This window comes from Phycodurus eques, chromosome 7, assembly GCF_024500275.1.
Source record: "Phycodurus eques isolate BA_2022a chromosome 7, UOR_Pequ_1.1, whole genome shotgun sequence".
NCBI classification, from domain to species: domain Eukaryota; kingdom Metazoa; phylum Chordata; class Actinopteri; order Syngnathiformes; family Syngnathidae; genus Phycodurus; species Phycodurus eques.
In genome coordinates this window covers 7,032,364-7,045,214 of record NC_084531.1, presented here as the reverse complement: position 1 = coordinate 7,045,214, position 12,851 = coordinate 7,032,364, and the positions used below count along the sequence as shown (strand labels likewise).

The following is a 12,851-nucleotide window of genomic DNA, read 5'->3' as shown; positions in this document are numbered from 1 at the left end:
TTTATAAGTAGAAAGCCTTGATAGAATGTGAAAAACGTGTCAGATCTTGATCAGAGCGTGAAAAACTCCCAGGAGGCAATGTACTGGAATTCGTGGTAGACCATGAGCCGAACCATGGTGCGCCCTTGAGCCTCCGGGACTCAGCAACAGCAGCAGCAGCAGCAGCAGCAGCACCCCCCACACACACACACCCACACAGCCCGTCACAGGTACCGTGACAGAGTGTGAGAAAATGTATTAAGACTTGAATACAGAGAAGAAAATGGCCCAGATTCCACGACACACTACGTCCCAGACAAATGGGAATGCCATGGCCGTCGGGAACACATCTTTTGAAAATGGTTTGTTTCCACAACTGTGCATGCAAGTGAAATATACTGTACTGCATAAACTGTACAAATGGTTCTATTAAAGAGACAGCTGGGGGGCCTACATGCAAATTGGCGAATTCAAGCAGGGCAATTTTTGTGGGATATACAAATCATCCATCCATTTTCAGTACCACTTATCCTCACAAGGGTCACGGGCATGCTGGAGCCTATCCCAGCTATCTTTGGGTGAGAGGCGGGGTACACCCTGAACTGGTCGCCAGCCAATCACAGGGAACATGTAAACAAACAACCACTCACACTCACATTCACATTCACACCTATGGGCAATTTAGAGTCTTCAATCAACTTGCCATGCATGTTTTTGGAATGTGGGAGGAAACCAGACTGCCCGGAGAAAACCCACACAGGGACGAGGAGAACATGCAAACTCCACACATGCGGGGCCAGGATTTGAACCCCGGTCCTCAGAACTGTGAGGCAGATATACAAATCAATCATTCAAAGTATTTCCAAAAAACATGCAGATTGCTTATATTCCTATCTCAGTTTAAATTACCAAGATTATCCATCCATCCAGTTTCTACCATTTATTCCATTCAGGATTACAGGAGCCTATCCCATCCAAATACGGGCAAGAGTAGCGGTACACCCTAGACTGGTTGGCTATTCACACTCATGTTCACAACTACAACAGCAAAAAGGATGAAATCGCCACTCCTGGAGGATGATTATTAAAAAGTAAATTAATAAAAATAAAAATTTAATTTTAAAAAAAGGCAAGACACTGATGTTATTCAAAATATCACCCTTCTGGCTTTAAGAAACACTTTATTACAAAATAATAATAATAATAATAATTATTGAAGTCAATCACAATTTTTTTTAGAGCATGATTTAAATGATTATGGTCCGGGAGCGGTGAGTACATAATTTTTGCCAGGAGTTGTATTTAATTTCGAGTCCTTCATTAATTTACCATACGGTAAATGTTTTTGCAGTGTTGGAGGAAAACAGAAACCCCACACAAGCACCAGGAGAATGTAAACTCCACACAAAGCGATCACAGATTTGAACCTTTGACTGTGAGACAAATATGCTAACCACAGGTTTTTCTGGGCAGCCACACCAACATTATTTTTTTACTATTTCATGTCCATGCAATTGTTGACAATATGATGGCATATACATACAGTCATGAGAGCTTAGTGGAACCTTGAGAAGTCATGGAGTGACATTAATACTATACTACCATACAAAGAGCAGTTAGCAGCCAAACTGAGACAAAAAGAGAAATTGAATACAGTACTCATAAGAGAACAACAGCAGAGTCAGAGAGATTGTAATCCATCACATCATCCAAGCGTTCTGGACTGGAAATCTCCTGGGAGTTGTCTAAGCAATGGCCTGGGCTGCCTGCTCAGCCTGCCTCCTCTGGTTGTAGGCGTTGTACACATCCAGAAACATGTCCTTGCACGGTATTCGTGCTTTCAGTTTGGAGCAGATGAGGAAGGAGCCGGCCATCTTGCGGTGGAGGGAGTAGGTCTCCTCTGGTGGAGGAGTGAGGCGGTGGCGCAGCATGACGGGGACAAGGCTCTGGATGCGTTGGGTAGTGCTCTGGGTGCCAAATTCGAATGGCTCAGAGGATGCAAAAGCTTCACCGAGAATCATCACAGCCTCCACATGAGCTTCTTTGAAGGCCTGGGGGAAAACATGGGGACAGAATGAACTCTGCGTGCATCCTAAAATGCACCACCACTCCAAACTCAAACAAATATATGATGCGCAATAAAACCCTTGGGCCCCCGGAAAGAAAATATGGACTTGAACATCCACTCCTCTGAGAAGATTTTTATTTTTTTTTTGCATACTGAATGTCTAATGGAAATTGTTGTCCAGTCATCCATTTGGACATTTGTGTGGTCAGGCGTTGACATTGGCTGAGGGATCTGGTTCACATGACACATACAGTGCACACACCTCACCATCAAGCTCTCCAAGATGACATGGGCAAATAAATCTGTAACATTGATCTTTCGCAAAAAATGTGCACAACAGATATGGGATTGTGTTGGAGAATATGAGATCCACATCAAGCAGAGGAAGGGTCCTATATGTCGTAAAAATAGAGACAGTTGGAGCCTAAGCCTTATGAAAAATAAATGAGCAGAACTGCTGAGAAACTATTTTATCTTACCTTGGTCTCGAAACCTGTCAGAAACTTCAAGTCTTTGGATTTGGAGAGAACAGTGGCTTGATCACCTACAGAAGCTGCATGCACTACCTGTATACAATTGCGGTCACACAAAGACACACCAAATTTTAAACCTACAGTTAAGTCAACTGAAACCCAATTATACAGTGGGTCCAGAAAGTATTCAGACTCCCTTAAATTGTTCACGCTTTGTTATATTGCAGCCATTTGCTAAAATCATTTCAGTTCATTTTTTCCTCATTAATGTACACTCAGCATCCCATATTGACAGAAAAAAAACTGATATATCAGACAGCCATAATTATTCAGACCCTTTGTTGTGGCACTCATATTTAACTCAGGTGCTGCCCATTTCTTCTGATCATACTTAAAATGGTTCTACACCTTAATCTGAGTCCAGCTGTGTTTGATTATACTGACTGAACTTGATTAGGAAAGCCACACCTCTGTCTATCTAAGACATTACAACTCACAGTGCATGTCAGCGCAAATGAGACTCATGAGGTCAAAGGAACTGCCTGAAGAGCTCAGAGACAGAATTGTGGCAAGGCACAGATCTGGCCATGGTTACAAAATCATTTCTGCTGCACTTAAGGTTCCTAAGAGCACAGTGGCCTCCATAATCCTTAAATGGAAGACGTTTGGGACAACCAGAACCCTTCCTAGAGCTAGCCCTCTGACCAAACAGCAATCGGGGGAGAGGAGCCTTGCTGAGAGAGGTAAAGAAGAACCCAAATATCACTGTGGCTGAGCTCCAGAGATGCAGTCGGGAGATGGGAGAAAGTTCCAGAAAGTCAACCATCACTGCAGCCCTCCACCAGTAGGGGCTTTATGGCAGAGTGGCCCGACGGAAGCCTATCGTCAGTGCAAGACACACGAAAGCCCGCATGGAGTTTGCTTAAAAAACACCTGAAGGAATCAAAGATGGTGAGAAATTAGATTCTCTGGTCTGATAAGACCAAGATAGAACTTTTTGGCCTTATTTCTAAGCGGTATGTGTGGAGAAAACCAGGCACTACTCATAACCTGTCCAATACAGTCCCAACAGTGAAGCATGGTGGTGGCAGCATCATGCTGTGGGGGTGTTTTTCAGCTGCAGGGACAGGACGACAGGTTGCAATCGAAGGAAAGATGAATGCGGCCAAGTACAGGGATATCCTGGAAGAAAACATTCTCCAGAGTGCTCAGGACCTCAGACTGGGCCGAAGGTTCACCTTCCAACAAGACAATGATCCTAAACACACAGCTAAAATAATGAAGCAGTGGCTTCAGAACAACTCCATGACTGTTTTTGACTGGCCCAGCCAGATCCCTGACTTAAACCCAATTGAGCATCTCTGGAGAGACCTGAAAATGGCTGTCCACCAATGTTGACCATCCAACCTGACAGAACTGGAGAGGATCTGTGAGGAGGAATGGCAGAGGAGCCACAATTCCAGGTGTGAAAAAGTTGTTGCATCATTCCCAAAAAGACTCATGGCTGTATTAGCTCAAAAGGGTGCTTCTACTATATACTGAGCAAAGGGTCTGAATACTTATGGCTGTGTGATATTGCAGTTTTTGCTTTTTAATAAATCTGCAAAAATGTCAACAATTCTGTTTTTTTCTGTCAATATGGGGTGCTGTGAGTACATTAATGAGGAAAACAATTCACTTAAATGATTTTAGCAAATGGCTGTAATATAACAAAGAGTGAAAATTCCAAGTTGGTTTGAATACTTTCCGTACCCACTGTATATTTGGATCCAGCTTACCTCTATATAGTCATTTGTAAATGATTCCGGGTAACTTCTGCATGCTCCAAAATCCAACAGAACCACCTGGAGACATTATTATTATTTTTTGTCTGCATATGTTGAGTGCTTTTCATACGAGTCAGCCTTTAGTATGTGTGTGACGTATCAGGCTTTCTTACCTTGTTTGTTTCAGAGTTGTAAAAGAAGTTGGCCCAGTTTGGGTCTGTCTGCATGAACCTGAACTCAAAAAGCTCCCTGAGACACAACTGGAGGATGTTGAAGCAGATCTGGAAATTTGGGAAAGAGATGCGTGTTTGATAATTAATACCACAAGAGTGATGTCTTTTTCTTGTCTGATGGGTCTCGCTAATACTACACAAATCTAAAATGACAGTGTTTTTAACATGAGAAGTCCCTTTTGTGAGATCAGCCCATCTGCCTTTTATCTAAAACGGGTTGCATTGAGTCACACCTGGTTCCTGGTCTCCTGGTCCAAGTCCACACAGCAGTCTAGCGGAACCCCCTGCACCAGTTCCATCGCCAACACTCTGCGGGTTGACATTTCATCGATCACCTCAGGAACCTGGAAAAATGAGTCTCCCTCTAGCAGTGATCTGGAGGACATAGATACAAATATAAATACAATAACTCTCAGTAAAGTGCAATTCTAAACTGACTCCTGACTCTGGTGTGTGAAATATCATGGCAGTAATGTGCATTGCCAAGTGGTTGCCGACTGACACACCTAACAATTTTTTTTGGGGGGAATAATCTGATGCATAACAGCCCCACATGGTCAAACGGAAAATTTATTCCATAGTATGCACCTTTGTTGGGATTTGCACCAAATTTAAATGAGTTCTTCTGAGATCAGTGATGCTGCATCTCCTGTGTCCTCCCAAATGGAGGTTCAGTATCTTGCTCAAGGACACATCGAGATGATCACAACGGCTCAGGATTGAACCCACAACAGTCAGGTTGCGAGACGTATGTTTTTCTTGTTCATAAGTACTCATGTTGTTATATCGGGCAGTAAATAAGTGACACCTTGAACAAATTACATGCCCATTTTAATAGATTTTGGCTTTGACTCAACATCCTGACAAATTAGAAACTCAGAATGGACTTCAGTGGAAACCAATGTACCTGAATTTCTTGGCACACTCAGCTTCCCTCTCATAGTCGCACTCCCATGCAAGTTCTCTCTGAAGAACCTCCAAGCTGCTGTCTGCAAAGAGGCCTGGAAGAGAAGAAATATGTGCAAAACTAAGGATTGGAACGCAAAGAAAAGTTGTCATGATTGTCTTCAAATGCAACCATGTAGTTTCTGTAACTAAACAAACAACGAAACACTCTGAAAGAATGATTGTGAATGTTAAGAATAAGCAAACTGGGGCCGATTCAACAAAAGTATCCGCATTCCTGTTTTTAATAATGAGTATCTGTCCAACAATTACTTCTTAAGAATGTAACAATAATGTGCAAGCATTGGAGTTGCAACCATAGCACCACCCCGTGGAGTAAACTAAAAATGCTCAGAAACTTGTTTGCCTATACCCTAGATTTGTACTGATTCAGTCAGAAATCGGCCAATCATGTAATTTTCAGATGATCGGTATTGAGTGAAAAAGAGCTGACTTTTTTCGTTTCCCCAATTTTTAAAGGAAATAAAGCGACAAAATAATTCCGAGGTACAAATGAAGAAGAAGAATCACCTTTATTGTCATGAACATGCACGCATGCACACAAAATTTGCTCTCTGCATTTTACCCATCGCCAAATGGAGCAGCAATAGCTTAGTCTTAGCTTACATAATGAAACTTTTCGGGTTTATGTGATGGTGTGAAAAAGACAAAAGCCACAAAGACTGTGTCCACACAAGTGCAACCTTTTAAGACTTGTTGTACAGCACCTATTTTGTTTGTACATGAACCAAAAGAGGAAGACCACGTATTACTGATCATTCCAGGGTAAGTTAATTGACAAAAAAAAAAAAAAAAAGAGGAGCTACAGTATATAAAATGCATCCATCTACTAGAAGGTGTGCTCATCAAGTGCCACCTGATACAAAGGCACTGCCAGATGACACACATTTAGGAAGCTACATTACCCTAGTAACGACTGTTACAACTCTGTTGATGTTCATTGCTTGAAGTGGAGTTAAGCACTCAGTTTTACCTCTAAAATATTGCAATGTATGAAATGTATTTATTTATAATTCCTACTTACTGCACTGTGTGGAATTTCTGGTATTTTATTTTTTAGAATAGTGTTTGTTTGTTTATTTAAGATGGGGTATTTAAATGCAATTTGTTTGAACCATTATTTTGTGCAGCGCGACTGATATGCATAAAAAAGATTTTGTTTACTTGGTTCGAACGACTGCTGCACTAGATTATAGCCATATAAAAAGGTACCATTTTGGGGTACATTTATTCAAATAACTAAAAATTAAAATTGGATTTGCTCTCTTTTTTCTTAATGCATTGCTGAGGTATCACATTGGGACTCAATATAGTCAGATACTAAAAATCAAGTGACTCAGATGCAGACTCTGGGTGCAAAAAACTGTGATCGGGACATCATTACTATAGACCAAAACCGTATGCAGTCCACTCACAGTTTAATAAATAAAACAAATCTGGTATACTGTAGTTTACAACAAATATTGAGGCACTGAGCCTGTAAAAAAAAATAAAAAAAAATAATCCAATTTACATTTAAAACTGGGAAAAAAAAAAGGTGTTACCTTCGGGTAGTACCACACTCAATTTCAGTACTGACATGAGGTTGTTTATGTCACTATGGATACTTTCTGCCACTCCAGGGTACTGGGGGAAAAAAAACAAAAAGATCATCAGCATTGATTAAGACGAGAAAGTCAGAGGCTAAGTCATAACACTTCAAACCTACCTGGATCTTCATTGCGATTTCTCTGCCATCTTTTAAAACCCCGTGATGCACCTGGCCAATGGAAGCTGCGGCAAAGGGTTTGTCCTCAAAGGATGACAGCTTCTCTCTCCAACCTGGACCCAGCTCTTTCTCTAAAGCATTCTAAAAGTATGGTGAACAAGGAAATAAAAAAAATAAAAATAAAAAATGACATGTACAGCACATAAGTATTAATGACCTTTGCCATGAAGTTCAAAACTAAGTTCGGCTGCACGCTGTTTCACCCTTATGGACCTAGGTTTTTCAATTATGCAATTCACTTTGCATTGACGCTCTGCATGTGTGCCTGTTGCGCATTTACCCACTCACAGTTGTGACTTCAAAGTGCAGCTCACGAACGCGTTAAAACTAAAACCAATGGCACGAGCGGAGTATTTGAGAGACGAAAATTAGAAGACCACCATCTTTATTCAAATCTCCGGTGTGGATTAATTTCAGTTTTAACATTGAACCCGATGACGAGGGATTAAAAACCGTTGACAGACACAAGCAACGTGACCAAGGTTCTCCTATTATGTTCTTAACCTGATATAACGCTTTCTGGACACACAACAGTCGAGCGACTTGAAATGGTTAACACCAGCAAAAAGACGTGTCAATTGAGAATGCTTTTGAACACACCTGCCATTCTACTGAAGGTAAACACGAGAAATTAACCTGTGCCGTGGGACCATTTATTGTTAAAGATTTGCCGCCATTTTCTGACACTGAAGATGTGCGGTTCGGTTGAATGACCCACAATATGTTGTGCCCATGTACAATTCAATGACGTTTTAATTCCCAACCTAAGCGTAACAGTTGGATTAAGCACTGGCAGAGTGAGGTGGAGGCATGACTAATTGACCGACACAGGCCTGTACGGTAGAGCTGCCAGAGGGAAGCCACTCCTTAGTAAAAGGCACATGGCAGTCCGCCTGGAGTTTGGTGAAAGGCAACTGAAGGACTCAAGTCATTTTGAAATAAGGCTACAACAACAAAATGTGTGGAAAAAGTGAAGCGCTGTGTTACAGATACACTGTGTGCCTGTGCAACAAAGATGTTGACAGTTGAAAATTTTGCATCATTCTTGCTTACATTCATTTGCCAGGTTGGCATGAAGTCTGCACTCTGTCGGACCCTTTCAAAGATCTTTTGAAGCTGGGGGTTGATGAATGAGTTGTCTGGGGAGTAAAAAATATGCAAAGCCTGTTGGATAAATATTTGAACACTCACTTTTATTAAAGTATCAAGTACCACTATCCAGTAATTACACAAGTGTGGTATGTACCTTGTATGCTTAGCATCTGTCCTATCTTAAGCGCAGCTCCACGTACTTTACAGAGTGTGTTGACAATTCTCTCCACATTGGCTTCTGACAGGAGGGGGGAGTCTAGCAAGGCATTCATATCTACAAAAAGAGAGTGAACAACGTGTGTGTATGAAAAGTAGGACAATGAAACATTAAACACACTTTAAAAGGTTTGATTTAATGTAAAGGTTAAACCTGTCTCCAAGCAACTTATCGGTACCTTTCTGCTGGCCTAAAACCCATTTTCATTGAATGTTAGCACAGAAGGAAATTACCTTTTCTTTTGCCTCCCAGTGACTGCTTTGCTAATTCTGCAATGGCACCAATCCCCAGACCCACTGCCAGTCCTGTGGCGGAGATGTGTTTGATGATGTGTGTATTGCCAAATTTCACAAGTACAAACACACAATGTATTCTTTTTACCTCCAAAATTGGCCAGCCTGCTGATTCTTGTTGCAGGCACCTTCCTCTCTCTGGCACGGTCATTAAGCTAAAGAAAGACAAACCCCAACATAGTGTAAACATGAAATTACCTGTTATATGCACATCATACAGAATGTTAATTATAGTGCCTCTACTGAAAACATATTTAGAATCATGACCACAAATACAACAACAGTAAACCGAATTATATGCTATAACAGTGTTTACAAATAAGGAAACAATACAAGCATTGGCAGCACTTAAAAAGCCCAAAGATAACAGTGAACTATAACCGTAGTCATGGAATTTACTCACCTATGTATTTCTTGTGGAGGGTCAGTGGGACAATAACCCATTAAATTAAAAAACATGACTTGACAATAACCTTAAAATTTACAGTGTAGTGAGTAACTTGACCCACCCTCTGTCGAGCAGGTTTAACCAAACCCTGCTTGGCCTCCCTGGCCTTCTTGATATCTTCTGGTGTGAGTCTGGTCACCACTGTATCATGGACACATCTGGTCTGGTGATAGAATCTGTGCGAGGCAAGAGTTGTGTGGAGGAAGCGGGTGTTCTGGCCTGACCAACCTGGACCCCCCGAAGCCTCTCCTGGGCCAGGATGCATACCTATGATAGAGGATAGCTGGATTAATCACAGGCAGGGTGAGGTGCAGGGATGACATACATCTACCGTCTAAATCAATTGAGTCAACTATAATACCTTTAGTTCAACCAAACAGACAATACCTGGAGCACTGTCATCAGTATGTGGTTTGTCATTAACATCAGGAGGGAACTCTGAGCCCGTAGCCCATTTGGTAGCTTCATCAGGGTCCACATTTTCCCAGCCCTCCATGTCAGGAAAGACATCCTCCTTGACTGACTGTTGCTGAGGAGGACATGGTTGGAAAAGTAATTAAGCTACAAAACTACATCTACAATTTATCCATATAATTTGATTCATCAGTAGTTGTTTTCAGACATTTTTATGAATGGAGCTCATTACAAAATTCACAAATCCCAAGTGATGGATGCATTGTAAATAATATGCAGAAAACTATAGTAGAAGGTAAATTGATTTCTTAAAGGAGACATTCATTTTTTTCATAATTTAAAACAATTTTCAGGTGTCTTAATAACACGTGACTGTGAGACACGTTCATCAAATTACCCCAATGCCCTAGCAGTAAACTTTACACACCATTTTTTTTTTTTTTTTAATCTATTTGAAATCAGCCCGGGGCGGCACGGTGACCGACTGGTTAGCATGTCTGCTTCACAGTTCTGAGGACCCGGGTTTAAATATGGCCTCTCCTGTGTAAAGTTAGCATGTTCTCCCCGTGCCTGTGTGGATTTTCTCTGGGTACTCCGGTTTCCTCCTACATCCCAAAAACGTGTGGTAGATTGACTGAAAATTCTAAATTGCCCATAGGTCTGAATGAGAGTGCGAATGGTTGTTTGTCTATATGTGCCCTGTGATTGGCTGGCGACCAGTTCAGGGTCTACCCCGCCTCTCGCCCAGAGTTACCCGAGATAGGCTCCAGCACCCCCGCAATCCTTGTGAGGATAAGCAGTACGGAAAATGGATGGCTGGATGAAATTAGCTTGTTTTGAGGTACATCTGCGCCCAGGCTAGCTGTTCATATCATGGGTGGAGAAACTCTGTGTGGGACAACTATTAAGTACATTAGTAAGTATAACAGTTTTAAATGATTTATGCCCCACTGTTACAGCTCTCTCACAGACATTTTCAGAAATAGGTTGTTTAAAGGGATCCATATTTTACCAGATGAACTTTTTCTAGTATTTGGGACGTAATATTGACTCTATGGTGCCTCAGTAAACATTTTGAAATATGAATTAAAAGTATCCATGCATTCCTGAGTTCCAGACGTTTTTCTGCCGAGAGGCCTTAAATATAATCATTAAAATTTCTCTAGCTTATCTACGTCACTAGATAAGAGCTCCGCCTACGTCGCCGCTCCTGAGCCAGCGTGGCCAACATAACAAACACGTCACACGCGTCTCACATGTGGGTCTTCTCCACGGAGGCAACAAATCAGAGGAAAGCGTGGGGTCTTAGCCAAATATGGACAAAGCGGATACAAAACTGGGTCAAACAGAAGTAGCTGTTAGAGGGGCCTTTTCTGGACACTCATATGACAAAACGTGGGTGTTTTCCCATCCATTTTCCAAGCCGCTTATCCTCACAAGGGTCGCAGGAGTGCTGGAGCGATCTTCGGGCAGGAGGCGGGGTACACCCTGAACTGGTCGCCAGCCAATTGCAGGGCACACATAAACAAACAACCATTCGAACTCACATTCACACCTTGGGGCAATTTAGAGACTTCAATTAACCTACCATGCATGTTTTTGAGATGTGGGAGGAAACCGGAGTACCCAGAGAAAATCCACGCAGGCACGGGGAGAACATGCAAACTCCACACAGGCGGGGCCGGGGATTGAACCCCGGTCCTCAGAACTGTGACGCTCTAACCAGTCGGCCACCGTGCCGCCAACGTAGGTGTTTTTAAGATAAAATTGACACTTTTATACTAAGTCCATGTTAGAGAGTCACTAAGTCGCCAAAATATGGGACCGTTAATTTCACACTTATTGGGTGGGCAGGCACTCCAGAGATCTATCTTGAAGCAATTAAAAAGTCAATTCTTCATAAAATGTCCCTTTAAAACAATTACAATTGTTTTTAAAATACACATACTTTTCTCATATAGTATAGTACTTAAAATACTGACAATTGTACAAGGAAAATACAGTATAAAGAATTCTTACTGGGTTGCTGCCACCCATGAAGGTGCCCACCAGGCCTTCCGTCACATCCTGAGCAACTTTAACCAAAGCTCCCAGTGAGGAGTTACAGGCCATTAATCTGAGGTGTTCCCCCTGGGTGGTGATCAGGGCACATCCCACTTTATTTGCCCCGCGTAGTACCTGTAGGACTTCTGACATCATCACTGTGGACAGAGAGGTGGATAAGTTATACAATGAGAATGACAAAACACACACACACACACACACACAGACAGACAGACAGACAGACAGAGAGAGACAGACAGACAGACAGACAGACAGAGAGAGAGAGAGAGAGAGAGAGAGAGAGAGAGAGAGAGAGAGAGAGAGAGAGAAACATTAAGAACCAGGATTTCGTTTTATGGAAAAAAGCACACCCTAACATTGTTTACTTTATCAACGTTTTTCACGTTGATAAAGTAAACAATATTATCCTGTGCTTTGTTTCTTAGTCTCCTGGATGGTTTAACCTGTCTTCTTAATGTTTTAATGGTTATAATGTCACGTGTCCGCACCCCCGGCCTAATGTAGCAAGCATTCGAGTACTGTGTACAGTACCTGCATAGGCACAAGTGACAACACTAAACTAAAACCTCGGCTACTATAGCTAGCTCAAACAATGACCGCCTTTTCATGCCAAGCATGTTGTCTAACGCGAAGGTAACAGGATGGACACGAGCGAAATTGACACAAGTACAACTATTCCTCCAAGCGTATTAACGAATAAACTAATAACAAATGTATATACCTACTTTTTCAGAAGGGGGCAGTTCACCTTATATATTGCAATCGACCCTTGAGGTCGTGGTCTTTCTGTACCGCAGGTAAACTGTATGCTTTTCAACGTTACGGAAACCCGGAAGTGAAAGTTTGACTAACATCATAACGAGCCAATCACATCTCCCAAGAATAATCATTGCAAGCCCGAAGAGAAGGGTCGTAATTATTGGACCAATTAAAAAAAATAAATGTGAACGTAGGGTGGCTATCCCAGACGGTCTGTCCAATAGTATATATAGAAGGCGGGGCTACAATATAACACGAACCAATAGAAATTAAGGGGATGTTGCAGTTGGACGCCAACCTTGCACGTGCTC

General features: G+C 41.9%; 1 protein-coding gene across 1 annotated transcript; it reads right to left on the bottom strand.

Annotated features, from left to right (window-relative positions):
* Positions 1-1,140: 1,140 nt before the first annotated feature.
* coq8b (coenzyme Q8B) lies at positions 1,141-12,604 on the bottom strand. The gene is made up of 16 exons (XM_061681472.1): positions 12,507-12,604; positions 11,737-11,918; positions 9,691-9,832; positions 9,365-9,570; positions 8,944-9,010; positions 8,796-8,867; positions 8,500-8,619; positions 8,307-8,392; positions 7,194-7,334; positions 7,030-7,111; positions 5,427-5,520; positions 4,753-4,894; positions 4,460-4,567; positions 4,299-4,364; positions 2,527-2,613; positions 1,141-2,030 (listed from the first exon to the last, which is right to left on the bottom strand). Coding segments are annotated over exons 1-16 (1,902 nt in total). The 5' UTR covers positions 12,508-12,604; the 3' UTR covers positions 1,141-1,724.
* Positions 12,605-12,851: the final 247 nt, after the last annotated feature.

Excerpts from the sequence above, each read along its gene's own strand:
- coq8b (XM_061681472.1), bottom strand. Across the intron at positions 9,833-11,736 it reads TCATGGGTGGCAGCAACCCA|CAACAGTCAGTCAAGGAGGA; the intron begins GTAAGAATTCTT and ends TGTCCTCCTCAG. Across the intron at positions 4,568-4,752 it reads ACCAGGAGACCAGGAACCAG|ATCTGCTTCAACATCCTCCA; the intron begins GTGTGACTCAAT and ends CCAAATTTCCAG.